At 35.8% G+C, this 16727-nt stretch overlaps 1 protein-coding gene across 1 annotated transcript in view; it reads left to right on the plus strand.

Annotated features, from left to right (window-relative positions):
• Positions 1-16727, plus strand: part of Topaz1 (testis and ovary specific TOPAZ 1) — a 61557-nt gene that overhangs the window by 39151 nt on the left and 5679 nt on the right. The window contains exons 15-19 of the mRNA XM_020157753.2: positions 761-935; positions 1608-1708; positions 4175-4340; positions 14500-14664; positions 16266-16469. Coding sequence (XP_020013342.1) covers positions 761-935; positions 1608-1708; positions 4175-4340; positions 14500-14664; positions 16266-16469 — 811 coding nt within the window. The remainder of the gene's footprint in view (positions 1-760; positions 936-1607; positions 1709-4174; positions 4341-14499; positions 14665-16265; positions 16470-16727) is intronic.

The following is a 16727-nucleotide window of genomic DNA, read 5'->3' on the forward strand; positions in this document are numbered from 1 at the left end:
GAATTAACTTATGTTAAGGTAAAATAATAATTCAAACTTGGTCTTTAATTCTGTGGCTGGGCAGACAGGCTCAGCTGTCTTTCTCTTCATAGATGCTGTTGTATGGGAAAGATAGGAAAATGCAGGCATTCAAAGTTAAGACACTGAGGCCTCTCAGGACAGTGTTGATTTTAAATTAATACCCATTTCAGATGCCTCTACTGTTGGTCTAATTTTAATTATTGTGTTTTATCCTTGAAACAACTTTTTGTTATAGAAAATTATTTATTTTGTAGTAGAAAATAGTTAAGAAGACAGTACGTTTGCTGAAATTTTCTCTGTAACCCATTTTGTAGAAATGTAAACTCCAAAATGATATGTGGGCTCCAAATCACAAATGGTCAAATAACAGTAAGATGCAATCTCTGAAAATAAGAAAATCACACATTGCTATAAAGACAGCTTGCTTCTGCTGATGATCAACTGTTTTTCATAAGTCTGGGGATGATGTCATTAAGTACTTTAAGAACTAGATAATTCAAACAAATGGTCATTGCTACTTGAAATTCCTAGAGACTTCTCTGTAGTCAAAAGAGTGAAGTTATAATAGTACGTTTTTAATGTCATGCTTGGCAGGAAGTTTATAACATTTCCTGAGTTATGTCCTATTGATTTCTGTATAGCTAATGCCTCCTTGTACCTGGCCTATAACATATGTTTCTATAAATAGACATAGTTTTCATTTTTTCTTTCTTTCTTTTTTTTTAAATACTTTTGATAGAATTATAAAGAAAAAGGTGACTGGACCAAATTGGGAAACCTGTACATTAATATAAAAATGGGCTGTGAAAAATTTGCAGATTTCCAAAGATTTTGTACTTGTATTGCTGAAACACTCACAAAAGACTATAAGGAAGAAAGACCAGGTGTTCCTTTTTGTGAATTTGCTGAAGCAGGTAAAATCTCACTACTTTGGTCTGAGTATTATGTGGTAGAAAGGTGCACTGTTCTAAGAGGAGTATAAAGCTCTTAGTATTTTCCATGCTAAGGATAAGTTAATCTTGTAGGTTTCAGATACTCCTTCTCTTTATGAGTTTTTCCATCTACTTATTGTTAAGTTATATTACAATTATATAAGGGCAAGAACTGGTTTTTAATATCAAATGTTCCATAGTCTTATTTTTCTTTTCATTTAGATTGGTTAAAAGTATTGCTAGCAAATTAGACCAGAGCACCTGAATTTTTGAATCACTGGAATTGTTACTGTCTTCACCATTGCAAGTCAACAAAATTTGTATAGCCTTGAGCATCCTGTACTACAGTCTTTATCAGGGGTCAACAAACTCTTTCTGTAGAAGGCCAGATAGTAAATATTTTAGGCTTTGCACACACCACATATGATCTCTCTCACATAGTTCTCTTTACTTTTTAAGTAGTTCTTTAAAAAATAAAAACAATTTTTCGCTCACAGGCTATACAGAAGAGGTCTAGACTAGATTGGGTCCATGGGCCATGGTTTTCAATACTTGGACTTTGTGGTAATATCAGTGATTCCATGTTAATTTGCCTTTTCCACCATTTTAAGGGACATATGTCATTTACTTCCATATGTCTGCTTTGTGTTTCAGTTAGCAAAGATCCACAAAATAGTGAAGTAGATAAAACTTTGCTGGGAAGAATCGGAATCAGTGCTATGTACTTCTATCACAAGCTGTTACAGTGGTCCAAGGTACATCATTAAATTTTTGTTTTGATTTGGTATAGAGAATATGAGTTTATAAATTGTGATAGTTAAATATAGGTTACCCCTGAAAATCAGGAATTGTCTAATAATAATTACAGGCAACAGAATGGGACCTAGACTATTCCATGAATTATTAGATGGTGTTTGAAACACATTTTCCTGAATTATTTGATGGTATCTGAAAGGGAGTGCCATGAGACTGACTACTATTTAGAATCTCATTGTAGACAAGGCTTAAGAGGCTGTGCTAAAATGCCACATCTATTTGGAGCACTTCTCAGTTCATAATTTATTTTGCCAACTTCTGAGTATCATTAGCATTTTAATTTTGAAAGAGTTCCAGACACCTTTCTTAGAAATGAACTTGGGATGCTCAGAGTCAACAAAACTCTTTAAAGTTCACTTCTTGGAATGCTCTAGGACACAATAGCCCATGTATCTTGATGTCTAACTTTTGGAGGCTTCGCTGACTGTGGAAGTGGTCGAGTGATTCAAGATCATACTGTATTCCCATTCTTTAAATGTCCATGAGGTGAAAAGTGAGTTTCTGGCTCAGTAAAGGCCAGATAGCAGGCAGGAAAGTCCAAAACAGAGGGAGGTGCCAAGGGATAGAATTACAGGGACAGTGTCATAATTGAAAGTGTGCTGTCTATTAGATTAACTATTAAAGTATACATATATATCATATATACACATACATATATACATATATATAGTTGCTACTTTCTGTAAGGAGATCACTTCATAATTGGATATATTCAATAACATTTAAGTTCATGGTCACTGGTATACATACAAAATTCATGAATTTAAAAAATATTTTTTTAAAACCTAGACTGGTTGTACAGGTCTCCAGGCTCCAAGGTCTCCAGGAGATTCAGCACTTATGGTATGGTAGGTAGGTGGGAAAGACAAACCTTGCCACTGCTCATACAATCTGGCTTATGCTTGGTCATAGCATTCATTCCTTGGAGATTGAAGCATTATTGAACAAGAAGACCCTTTTCGAAGACTGAGACTTTCTGAAACTTTAGAATATATTCTAATTTTACTTGGTTATTTAAGTTATTAAGAGTTTGGCGAATTTTTGTCTATCTTAATTAAGATTTCTAATTATCTTATTTAGAAAGATTATTTTGCTCATCACCTTGTTTAGTATGATAGGATTCCTTTTTGTTTTGTTTTTGGTTTTTTGTGAGACTGGGTCTTGGTATGTAGTCCAAATTGCCCTCAAACTTGTTATTGTAGCCCAGGCTGGCCTCAAACTCATGATCTTCCTGACTCAAACTCTCCAGTGCTTAGAATTACAGACATGTGCCATCATGTCCAGCTCAACATATTTCTTTTTGAACATAAAGTAAAACTACTGAAATTAAGCTAAGAGTATCCCTTGAAATATACTCATTTGTACAAATTGAAAGTACTTTCACATCACAATCAGCATCTGACTCAAAATAGTATGAAATATAAAAACAAGGGTCTGTAAACTGAAGCCCATGGACCACACTGTTTCCATAGCTGACATTCTTAGCCCTCAAGCTAAAAAATATTTTTAACATTTTCCTGACTTTTTTTTTTTTTGGTGGTGCTAAGGATACATACTAAACAAGAACTTTACCACGGATTGACACCTCCAATCCCTTGTTTTTTATATTCCTAAAGAGTTAAACATTTTTAAAATTAGCCAAAAATAATGTGCAACAAACCAAATGTAGACTGTAAAGCTGAACATATTTACTATCTGGTTATTTACAGAATAAGTTTGCCAACTCCTGGTTTAAAATAATTATAATATATATTCAATTTCTTGTCTGGACCAAATATTCATGTGGAGTATGTGAAAAGATTAGTTTATTGAATCAAAAAAATTTTTGATTCACTCCTGTAATCCCAGCACCCATGAGGCAGAGGTAGGAGAATCAAGAGTTTGAGGCCAACCTGGGCTACTTGCCAAGACCCTGTCTGAAAAAATCAACAACAAAAAACTATTTTCAGCCAACAATTTTACCTTTTTTTTCCCCACTAGCATTCTATCTAAATTTGATAACAGATTATCTTCGTTTTTTGCTATTTCTCCCTCTTGGATCTCAGATTGGACAACAAAAAAAAAAAGAAAAAACATATAATTGGTAGTTTTTCACATTGAAGCATGAAATTCTTTTGCCAAACAAAATCTAAAGGGGAAACACAGTGTGTAAAATAGATGAAAGGAGAACTGCTGACCAAGAGGGCCCAGTGCTGGTGCTGGGAGGGGATGGTCAGTATCAGGTAAAGTTCTTCCCCTTCCATCTTGATGACTGTCCAGGGTGGGGCTTGCAGGAAAGGGTGTTGGAAGAATTTGGCAACCATCCATCTAGGACAGTGATTCTAACTGGGTAATTGATTGCATAGCTGTCATTGACTTTGTGTCTCTCTCTAATTGATAATTAGTCTTCTTTATCTTTACTCTAGGGAAGAAAAGTCTTAGATAAATTATATGAGTTAAAAATACATTTTACAAGTTTAAAAGGACTTATAGGGCCTGAGAAATTAGCACCAAGATGTCAAATTGTGAACATTGCAGCAGAAATTTTTCTAAAAAGTGGAAGCCTGGATGGTGCCATTTGGGTATTGAGGGGTAAGTTCTGAAATATACAAGCATAAAATAATTTGCTAAACTTGTTATAAGTCCTTGTCTGTGTAATCACCTTAAGTTGGTACAGGACTGTGTAAAGTGGTCTAAACTCTTGTGAGCATGTGGGTAGGAAAAGTGGTTGTGGTGTAAACTGAAAAAGAAACTGAGCTGAGCTTTTATAAAAGAAATTGTATGAGTCTTGATTGATTAAAACCAGTTCTTGCTATGGCCTAAGTACCGTACTAAATGCTTTGCTTGGATTATCCCAATTAATCATCATAGATAACCCTGTACTTGGAACTATTGCAGTCCCAATTTTATAGGTTAAAAGTGTTGTCAGTGATATTAAGAACTCACCCAAAATGACATAACAAGTAGAGTGGAGGCCACATTCAAAGCCAGACAGTACAGCTTCAGGGCCCAGGCTTCATCTGCTGTGTAAAATCCTGATGGCTGCCTGCCTGAACTCTATCTGCACTTTAAACCAAGATGCTTTTTTTCCCTAGGACAACAATTCATGTAGCAGAAATTATAGTGAAATTAAGCCAGCAGAAGCAACTGTGTTTGGTATAAGATAGATGAAAATGTAGATCACAGTAATATCCCTACCTGGTAGGTAATGATAGCTCTGGCTATGATAAAGTAGGATAAGAATGAAGTCACCTCAAAAATCTGAGTTTAGATGGGAAGATAGACTATGTATGAGTAAAACAAATAGATAACTTTACCCTAACACACATATATTCACACACAAACATGTCCTAGCACTCATACATAATCATATATATGTATGAATATATATATAATCCATTGTATATGTTCAGTGCTGAGGGTTCATGAAATACAGAGATTGTGAGTAGACTGTGCAATCAAAAGCTTGTTGGAAGAGGTTTTCTTCAACTTAGCAAACCTAACCAGTAAAGCTTCCTAAAATGCAAAAATAGAAATTAGTGCAATGCAAGCCAAAGCTCACAGGCTCTGTGAAAGGAAGATATGTGGCCAGAAAGGGGAGGGGTAAACTAGTTGATAAAAATGGGCTTAGGTCATCTTGTGATAGGAAACTTGTCCCTAAACATCCTGGGAAAACTGTACTCTAACTAAAGATGGGAGAAGAGCTTGCGGGAGAGTGGAATGGTCTATGGAGATTGAAATTTTTTGATGTTTCAATTTTGAGATTATCTTTTTAATTCCATCAATTATAAACAGTGATAATTTCAATTGAAAGTAATTTTAATAAATACAATTTTGTTTCTTCAATATAAAGGCCCAAAGAAGTATGCTTGGTTATCCCTAGAATTTTTTTATTCTTAATAGGGTTCTACAGTGAGCAGACCATTCCCTTGAAAGGTAATACAGATAGCTCTATCTCACTTGCAGTAACTGAAGTTAATTAAGTTTTGTAATTCTAAAGCAATTAGATAACTATTGCAATTCAAAATTGTAATCCTCATTTATAATAGAAGTTAAAGTTATAAAATAACATTTCAAACTGTCGGAGATCAAAGTTGAGGGATTTTTTTGTGAGGTATGAAGAAATGGACTTTCACAAAGGAGTTTTCCTTAGAGACTTTTAGCAGAATACCTGTCAGAAGTTTAAAATGCAAATTTCCTTTCATTTATTAACTCTATTTCTATGAATTTGTCCTGCAAACACATTCAGATCTGTATGCAAGGTTATGCAGCTGGGCATGGTGACACCTGCCTGTGATTCCAGCACTTGACAGGCTGTGGCAGGAGGATTACAAGTTCAAGGCCAGATTGGGCCATACAAGACCTTGTTTCAAAAACTCAATAAATAAATACATGCATACTTATATACATACATACATGTATGCATTGTAAGTTATCTGGAATCATTTTTTTTTTTTGCAGTGCTAGGGTTTGAACTCAGGCACCTTGAGCCACTCCATCAGCCCTTTCTTGTTTTTTTTTTCCTTTGTTTGTTTTTATTTTCTTATTATTCATATGTGCATACAATGCTTAGGTCATTTCTCCCCCCTGCCCCCACCCCCTTCCCTTACCACCCACCCTACCTCCTCCCTCTCCCCCCCACCCCCTCGCGATACCCGGCAGAAACTATTTTGCCCCTATCTCTAATTTTGTTGAAGAGCGAATATAAGCAATAATAGGAAGGATCAAGGGTTTTTGCTAGTTGAGATAAGGATAGCTATACAGGGAGTTGACTCACATTGATTTCCTGTGCATATGTGTTACCTTCTAGGTTAATTCTTTTTGATCTAACCTTTTCTCTAGTTCCTGGTGCCCTTCTCCTATTGGCCTCAGTTGCTTTTAAGGTATCTGCTTTAGTTTCTCTGCGTTGAGGGCAACAAATGCTAGCTAATTTTTTAGGTGTCTTACCTATCCTCATATCTCCCTTGTGTGCTCTCGCTTTTATCTTGTGATCAAAGTTCAATCCCCTTGTTGTGTTTGCCCTTGATCTAATGTCCGCATATGAGGGAGAACATACGATTTTTGGTCTTTCGGACCAGGCTGACCTCACTCAGAATGATATTCTCCAATTCCATCCATTTACCAGCGAATGATAACATTTCGTTCTTCTTCATGGCTGCATAAAATTCCATTGTGTATAGATACCACATTTCCTTGATCCTTTCATCAGAAGTGGGGCATCTTGGTTGTTTCCATAACTTGGCTATTGTGAATAGTGCCGCAATAAACATGGGTGTGCAGGTGCCTCTGGAGTAACCTGTGTCACAGTCTTTTGGGTATATCCCCAAGAGTGGTATTGCTGGATCAAATGGTAGATCAATGTTTAGCTTTTTAAGTAGCCTCCAAATTTTTTTCCAGAGTGGTTGTACTAGTTTACATTCCCACCAACAGTGTAAGAGGGTTCCTTTTTCCCCCGCATCCTCACCAACACCTGTTGCTGGTGGTGTGGCTAATGATTCAGCCCTTTTTTGTGATGGGTTTTTTCAAGACAGAGTCTCACAAACTGTTTGCCCAGACTGTCTTCCAACTGTGATCCTTCTGATCTCTGCCTCTTGAGTAGCTAGGATTACAGGTGTGAACCACCAGTGCCCCGCAGTGATCTGGAATCTTTTGTTATGACAACAGTGATAACCAAGGATTCCAGATAGCTTAAATATCCACTGAGGGAGTATCAGTTAACTAAACTGCAATCACCATGTGGTAGAATAGGAAACAGGTCTGTAGACAGGCATTTCAGATGCTCTCCATGATCTGTTGCCAAGTGAAAAAAATAATGAGTAGAAAAGAATATGCTGCCATTTGTGTAAAATAATATTAAAGTGGATGTATACATATTAGCTTATATACTCGAAATATTTGTAGGAGGAAGCACAAGAAGCGAGTAACAGCAGTTGCTTCTAGGATGAGAAATTGAACGCATGGTAATAGGGATGGGAACCAGATTGGTTTAAGCAGATATTTTTCTGTTTTTTTCTCTAAAAAATATAGCTTTGTAAGCTACTTTTTTTAAAGATGAGAATGTATACAGAGCTGGAGGAGTGGCTCAAGTGGTAGAGCACCTCTCTAGCAAGCAAGCATAAGCCCTGAGTTCAAACTCCAGTACTGCCAAAAAATAAAATTTTTTTAAAAGATATATTCAAGATTGAGAAGTGAGGAATATTTTACGCACTTGGTTTTGTGTGTGGCAGTCTTTATGGTAAGTATTCTGTTGTTTTGACTTTTCACTTTGGCATTTCAGACTCTTTCTCAGCACTGGTACTTTCTATCCTGGCAAATGAGCAACAGATTTCTACCATTGCTTCTCCCAATGCAGGCATAAAATGAAGTTGTAAAGATGTAATTGTTCAATATAAAAGAAAAGACATAATTGTATAATTTTGGTTTGGAGGCTGAAAAATAAGTGCCTTAGTTCTCTAGAATGCAAATTCTATGAGAATGTTAAGCCACTTATTTGGACCTGGCTTTGAATTCTATGATGGCTTTCATTGCCTCTCTATCAGTATATATATTATTCTAGAGAACTATGAAAAGGTGGATAAGCAAAGAAGATGATAAAAATTCCTTAATCAGCCACTCAGAAATAACCACTACTACTTTAGTGCTATTGTAACAGACTCTTTTGTACCCTATTTGGGGGGGGGCAGTAGTCTTCTGTGAAAAAGGAGTATTCTTATATAACATTGTTTAATGGGCTGCTTGGTTTTTCATTGGACGAATGGATGGATCCAATTTTATTGAAGTAATTTATTTTTAAATTTCTGTTATAAACAATGATCCCTGCTAAACATCACTGCTTAATCTTCCTGTTTCCTTAAAATAAATTCTAAACTAGATGTGGTGACTCATTCTTATAATCCCAGCTATTTAAGAGGTAGAGATTGGGAAGATTGCAGTTTGAGGCCAGGATGGGAAAAAAATGAGAGCTCATCTCAACAGATAGATCGGGTGTGGTAGTGTACCTGTGTAATCCCAGTTACATGGGAGGGCGTAGGTAGGAGGGTCACAGTCTGAAGCCAACCCAGACAAAAAATGTGAGACCCTATCTGAAAAATATCCTAAAGCAAAAAGTACTAGAGGTATGGCTCAGGTGGGCAAGGCCCTGAGTTTAAACATTACCACAAAGAAAGAAGGAGAGGAGGAAAGGAAAAGATGAATTCTGATGGAAATGCTGTGGTAAAGGATAAGGGCATTTTAAGGCTCTTTGGTAAATGTCAGATTTACCCTTGTTGCCATTCTGATTTGCAGACCATTTGCTTCTGGTTTATCAGAAAGCTCCCCTTTGTGAGAAAATCCTAGAGAACTGTCCCTTAAGTACTGCTTCTATACAGACCTTCTCTTTGGGCTCACGTGTGTATTAAGAGTTTCTGCTGTGAGTTCCCAGTATTGTGGGATTCTATGATCAGACAGGCAGATAGGCGCATTCCAGTCCAAGTCTTACTTCTGGGTAGCATTCAAAAGTCCTCTACACTTGAGTATGGTTGTAGTAAGTCAGAGTGTGAGGCATCTGTGACGCCCTCTTGTCAACACTGACTAGTATTATGCTTCTTGTTCCTTTGCTACTTTGGATGTGGGTAGAGTGAGTAAAGTGACACTCACAGCTTTACTTTGTAATTGATTTATTTACTATCTTGTACTTGCCTGATCATGTTCTTGATCTATTTTCTGGCACTAGCTCTCCTCTTCATTCCTGATCTAATAACGTAAGACTCACTGTGTGCCCAGCACTGTGCTGAGTGCCCCAGTGCCATCCCATTCTATCCACACTGCTCCCTTGAGGTGAGCACTGGTACCCATGATGAGGACACTGAGCATCGGGTCACACAGCAGAAATTCCAATCTAACGCTACGATTCTCTTAGGTTTTTGTTACTGTTTTGCAGTACTGGGGTTTGAACTCAGAGCCTTCACCTTGAGCCACTCCACCAACACTTTTTTGCAATGGGTTTTTTTTTCTTTTTCTTTTTCTTTTATTATTCATATGTGCATACAAGGCTTGGTTCATTTCTCCCCCCTGCTCCCACCCCCTCCCTTACCACCCACTCCGCCCCCTCCCTCTCCCCCCCACCCCCTCAATACCCAGCAGAAACTATTTTGCCCTTATTTCTAATTTTGTTGTAGAGAGAGTATAAGCAATAACAGGAAGGAACAAGGGTTTTTGCTGGTTGAGATAAGGATAGCTATACAGGGCATGACTCACATTGATTTCCTGTGCGTGGGTGTTACCTTCTAGGTTAATTCTTTTTGATCTAACCTTTTCTCTAGTACCTGTTCCCCTTTTCCTATTGGCCTCAGTTGCTTTAAGGTATCTGCTTTAGTTTCTCTGCGTTAAGGGCAACAAATGCTAGCTAATTTTTTTAGGTGTCTTACCTATCCTCACCCCTCCCTTGTGTGCTCTTGCTTTTATCATGTGCTCATAGTCTAATCCCGTTGTTGTGTTTGCCCTTGATCTAATGTCGCGATGGGTTTTTTCAAGATAGGGTCTCATGAACTATTTATTTGCTTTTGGCTGGCTTTGAGCCGCGATCCTCCTGATCTCTGCCTCCTGAGTAGCTAGGATTACAGGCATGAGCCACCGGCACCCGGCTATTACTCTCTTAATTTGCCCATCAAGTGACCTTTATAAGATTGCAAACATAGAGGAGAAATAGCTACACAAGCAGGGCCAGGTCCAAGCTAGTAAGCCTTGTGAGCAGAGGTGGTGGACACTGTGTTTCTTTGCAAATCCAAGGCAGCAGCTCTCACACTTGACCAGGAGGGCTCCCTGCAATTCCTTATGTATTTCTCATAGGTTCTCAGATGCTGCTTGTCTAAGGACTTCACTTTCAGGACCACTAATGGCAGTTTCTCATACCTCACCTGTGTCTCTAACCACACCCCTCAGGTCACACCCCGGGTTTGTTAACCACCACTGTCAACATTACTGCTTTCATTTTCTTTGTTTTGTTTTTGAAAGTTAATTAAATTGAGAGTATTTCCCCTAAGACAATACTTTTCACAGAGTTGGTGTTTAGTAAATATTAGTTGAAGTGAGTGGATGGATAGATTTAACATCTCCATTAAGTACCTTTGCATCTTCCTAGGGAAGAAGGGACCAGAATTTTTTCAAGTGTGTGTGTATTTTGTTTTGGCTTTGTTCTGTTATTTTAGAAAAATATTAAGTCTTGTATAGTATGACATTTAGCATAAAGGTTAGCTCAAACACTTGGACCAGTGACAGTGGCTACATAATTAATAAAAGCATATAAATAATTTTAGTATTTAAGAAAAATGTGTTCTTTATTTTCAGTCACTAGATGGACTTCCTCAGCACAAAACTTATTAGGCCAGACCATCTTCAGTCTGTTTAAACACCACAGTTTCACCTGTCTACCTATGTGGACCTACTCTTTAATGGCTTTTTCCCCAATAATTTGCACCAAATATGAGCATTGGTCATTTTGAGTAGTGAGATTTTAATTATTTCCAAAATACTTCTTTGTACTTTACTTTTATGCTTGAATTTTTATAGTGAGCATTTATATTTTTTAAATAAACATGTTGAAACTGAATCAAAAGGGGAGGAAGAAAGGGGACTAAGAAAGTAATATAGAGGGTGACTTTGATCAAGGTACATTATATGCATGTATGTGTATAAATATAATAAGAAAATAAAAATAAAGGTAAATCAACCAGTGTGGCTTTATTTTAAGCAGTAATTTATAATTGAAATTATAAATTTATTTTTATATTTAACATGATCTTTATAATTTTTAAGTATGCAATTAAGTAGATTATTAGATATTAGGAAGCACCTCAGATTAGTTCAGGTGTCATCAGTTATATGTGAACAATTATACTGTATAATAATGCCCTTTTATATTACAGTAGCTTTTAGATACCAGACAATAGCCCTTGAAATATTAGATAGCTATAAATATTTCTCTCAGATTTTCATTTTCCTTTAACTTTATAATTTTTTTGCATTTTGTTTCTTTTCCTTTTTTTGCTCAACTGACTTCTCTCTACTTAAGTAAAGTGTTTTTTAAGTCTTTGCTAATGTCTGTGTTTTTTCTTTAGGCTATGCTTACCCATCCCATAATTCCATATTCACCCATATGTTCCTCATACTTTTTGATTTATCGTTAGTGTTGAATGTTGGTGTGAGGTGGAAACCTAATTTTACCTATTTCCCCAAAATGTCCCAATTCATCCTTTACTCACTTATTTGAATGCCACTTTTATCATATATTGGAACCTTGAATCATATACTGAAAACAGCTACGACCTGTTTCCACACTTGTTTTTTCTCTCTGGACTGTATCTGTTTCTCTGCTAGCAACATACTCTTTTTAGTTAATGTAGCATTAGAATACATGATATGTATCTGTTTAGGTAAAACTACCCCACTACTCTTCTAAACTATTTTGCATGTTCTGAAGTCTTTATTTTTTAAATGAATTTCAGAATTGCTAAAATCAAGTTTTAATGCAGCTTTTTAGGAAATTTGACTAGGATTATATTAAGTGTATACATGAAGGGAGAACAGATAATATTTGGATATTCCCTCATTGCAGTATTCGTCATGGTGAAAGATAGTTACGTGGCTAGTAGTCTCACGCCTTGCCTGAGAATTCGTTTACTGTAATGTCTTAATAGTCATATTCCCAGTGCCTAAATTCAGAATCTTGCGCAAGTATTGGCTGAATATGCACGTGTCGAAAGTAAGTGGATAAGCAATGGTTGTTATGGAAAATTTGCTTACCTTTTGAGTCTGGGGTTAGACTGTAGAATAGTGAAAAACATGAAGATGAAAGTAAACACAACTTTTATTGCTGTAATGCTAGTGTTAAATACACTCACAAACTTTTTATTATTAGGAATTTAATTCTCATAAGAGTTCTTACAAATTTTTCATAAAACTATAGTGGTAGAGTTGTGAACTGATACATTAAATTAAAATCTGATAATTTCCAAATTCTCAATTACCAGTGTCAGTTTGCTTTGGTACATAAAGTAACCAACTTATTTAGGTTTTTTAATATAGTTACATAATTTGGTAAAATTTCAAAACGAATCTACTAAAATATTATATATACTTTCAATAAATGTATACTTTCAATAAATGTGACCGTTACTCTACCTTAACGATAAAGCATGAGTACTAAATAAACAATGCAGTTTTATGAGAGAAGGCTATTATAAGTGGAATGTATCTACCAGACACATGACTAAGAAAAAATAATTGACTTTCTTCAATTGAAAATAAAATTTACTTTGTAAAGAATGGTGGTTAATAGTTTGAGTGGGAATTGTGTTCAATGACTTATGTAGTCTTTTCAGGATAAGTTCATTTAAATTTCTCTATTAAAACTTCAGCAAATTCAGAAATAAATTAATGAAGATAATCTATCTAAATTCATAAAGCCTTTAGAACACTGCCTCGCACATAGTATAAGTCTGTTAAGCCATTCAACAATTTAAAAAAAAAAAAAAACACTCCAGAGGAACTAATACAGAAACCTTAAAGCGACAAATGTTAACATGAGAAAGGGATCAGGAACCAGTGTAAAGATCAGTTAGAGATGAGTCAACTTGGATTGTAATACATTTGTACACGAAAGCAATGCTAGGAATCTTTCTGTGTAGCTATTCTTAACTAGCAAAAACGCTTTGTCTTCCTTATTATGCTTATGTCTTCTCTTCAACAAAATTAGAAATAAGGGTAGACTAGGTTCTGCCTGGAAGCGAGGGGGGTAAGGGAGTGGGGGCAGAAATGACCCAAACAATGTACACACATGTGAATAAATTAATAATAAAATTTTTTTTAAAAAAACAACCGCTAGTAGGTGGGCCCTAGTGTTAAAAACAAGCTTCTGTTTTAAAACTTTATAAAAAAATACATAAAAGGTTCTTCTAGTAGTAGGTATCAAATATTTCTTGGATACCATTTGTATTCACTGAGCTGGTAAGGTCACAAAAGAAAAGCATTACTTGACTTCTACACTTAGCACAATTGAAAAAGAACACCAAAATATTTGAATATTAATAGCAATGTTTCATTTGCATGTTTTATTATGTGAATAGTGATTGAGTGAATTGGACCAATAACACAATGCTGAAATTTCCAACATCTTAGCACCTCAGTTTCCTATTGTTTTTCTCAACATGAAAAATCAGGACAGAGATCAAGGAACCTCAGCATTCTATGTAATATTCTCTTTTAAGCTGTGTGGTGGATCATGAGTTCATTTTTATTATGCATTTACAACTTACATGTTAGATATTCTTCTGTATATGTCAAATATTTCATAGTAGAAATTGTTTTAAAAATAAATCAAGGAGAAGAACTGTTCCCCAGTACTACCAAGTCTTATATGTTCCTTACTATAAAATGTTGAGCCTGTCCACAGAAGTCCTTTATGTTAAAGCAGATATTCATTATAATCTGAACACTTTTATATAAAAATAAGCACTAACCTTAGAATCAGAAACTGTCTGGTGCACTTAAAAGGATGAAAAATTTAAATCTATAACAATGTGGCTATTATTCATTGTTTGGTGACCATCACTGTGTAAGTTATTTCTAATAAATTTGAGCTATGGTTATCTTTTCTGAGTACACATATTTAAGTTTTGCCACTTTGTCCAAAAGATAATTCAAGACATTAGCTGTGTTTCTGCTGATAAGTGTAATTTTCATGGTGTTAAGTGTTCATATGTTTTCTTTTTGGAAGAATCAGAATGGATAATCAATACACCGCTTTGGCCTTGTGATAGGCTGGATGTGCTTAATCGACATAACTTGCTTTGTACAATCGCACATGAAATCTTAGCCAAGAGCCTTTACAGACAAACATTTGAAGTTTTGCAGAACCTACCAGGTTTTCAGAATTCTCAAGGTATTTTTTTTAAGTCTAATTTACCTTTTGCCCATCTGGTGTTTGACTGTTAGTAAGAAAAAGTTCTCTACCTGTTTGGGCTGTATTGTATATTCCAGAATATTTCAATGAAGTCATTTTCTATAAAATGTGTTCTCTGCAAATTGAAAATGCTTTCCTGATGGTTTTGAAAGCCCAGAGATGCTTATCTTTGAGTTGTTTGTCAGCATTTTCATCATTCTACTTTACCCACCTGTCAACTCATCAGAAAACAGTATGCTCAAGGATCCCCACCCAGCATTGATCTTAAAGAATTCATCATACTGGAATAATGAAAAACACTTTTTCTCCAATCACTTAATGCATATAAAATGTTGTTTACATTACCTTGGAAGGTTAGTAAACTTGCAGTAATTGGAGAAAGTGAAACAGATGACAGGTTCAGAGAAAGAACACCAGTGCAGGCCATGGTGTAGTTAGTATTCTTAAATTCATAGATGGAGAAGAGGGGTCCATCAGCAAAAGCTTTGGGTCAGGAATTAGCTATGTGATTGCTTCAGAGGATGATGAAACCTCTTTGGTGCTTTTATCATGTCCTATAAATCTTCATTTTTACATTTACTCCACAGAGATGCTGTATCGTAATTACTATTCTTATCTGCTTCTCCTTCTAGAGAAGGAGCGCTCTTTCATGGTAATGATGTTTTCTTTCTCTTGGTATCCTTGGCATAATGACTGCTATTTAGTAGGCCCTAATACCCAGTTGTATTGATAATGAAGCAAAGTAGCCATCAGGAGATTAGATAGATAGTTGCACCAGATTTGGGAAGACCATAAATGGCAGGCTAAAGGAGTTTTCTTTATGTGTAGTACAGGGTTACGACACATAAAAGGGCCTTGGGAGTGAGGTAACAAAGGTGATGTTTTAGGAAAGTTACTCTGCTAGGAGTGTTTAGGAAGAGATTAAAGGTAAAGTGATTAATTTCCTAATAAGGCCTGAACTGCTGAAAGATCTTAAAGTGACAAAAACCTAGTGCCTCAGACTGGAGACATGGCTCAAGTGGTAGCTTCCCTGCCTAGCAAGTGCAAAGCCCTGAGTTCAAACCCTAGTAGCTCAAAAAAAGACCTATAGCCTCAGTCACAGACCCAGCCTTATAAAAAAAAAGAATTGAAAGTCTCCAAAATAACTTCTCTTTCCTCTAAGAATAACTAAAGGAATACTCATTAAAGAATTTTCTAAACTTGAGAATGCATACGTTAGGAAATGATGTATTTTTAGTCATGGGAAATCTAAGGTGAAGTCTGAGCTGAAGGTGATGGGAATATGAACAGAATCATGAGCTCACTGGAGACATTGCATATGCAGTCTCGGGGACCAAATACAGGTGTGTTCATGAAACCTCAAAATCTTTGTAATAGAGAATGTGGAAAGAAGATTGACAAGGAAATGAACAGGTTTGATTTTTTTCAAATGCTTTTTGTTTCTTAGATGATTGCATGTTAGTGACTGTAACTTCTATAGCTGGTAAGAAAGGCCAAGGGAAAAAGAAAGGAGTGAAAGGTAGAGGTTTAAGAGACTTAAGTAGGTCAATTTCACTATATCTTTTTGTTCTCATTTTCAGAAACCATGGAGGTCTCACAGTATAGCCTTCTTTTTAATAAACTTCTAGATGCCTGTATAGAAAGTAACAGTCTTGGCATGTCATCTTCTGTAGCAGAATTCATGATTTCAAAGAGCATTCCTATTGATTTTTCCTTTCTTAGAAGATTAATTACTTCTTTAGGAAGGAGTTGTTTATGGCTCAAGGCCAGAACTCACTACAAAAGTAAGTTCCATTTAAAAATTTTAAGTTCAGTATATTGGTTTTGAATTTTATTTTCCATGATCATAATAAAATAATAGTTCAAACTATATATTTAAGTATGTAAAAATAACAGTTGATACATAGTCACAGGTAGTGGTCTGAACAGATCTGTCTTTTGAAATCTGTTATTTCTCTTCTGTATCTTTAATTTTTTGCATGCCTCTTACATGTTTGCTAAGAGGGCAAGCAAAGGAAATAAATAACAAAATTTGAACCAGT

The sequence above is a fragment of the Castor canadensis genome, chromosome 17 (genome assembly GCF_047511655.1).
Source record: "Castor canadensis chromosome 17, mCasCan1.hap1v2, whole genome shotgun sequence".
Classification (NCBI taxonomy): domain Eukaryota; kingdom Metazoa; phylum Chordata; class Mammalia; order Rodentia; family Castoridae; genus Castor; species Castor canadensis.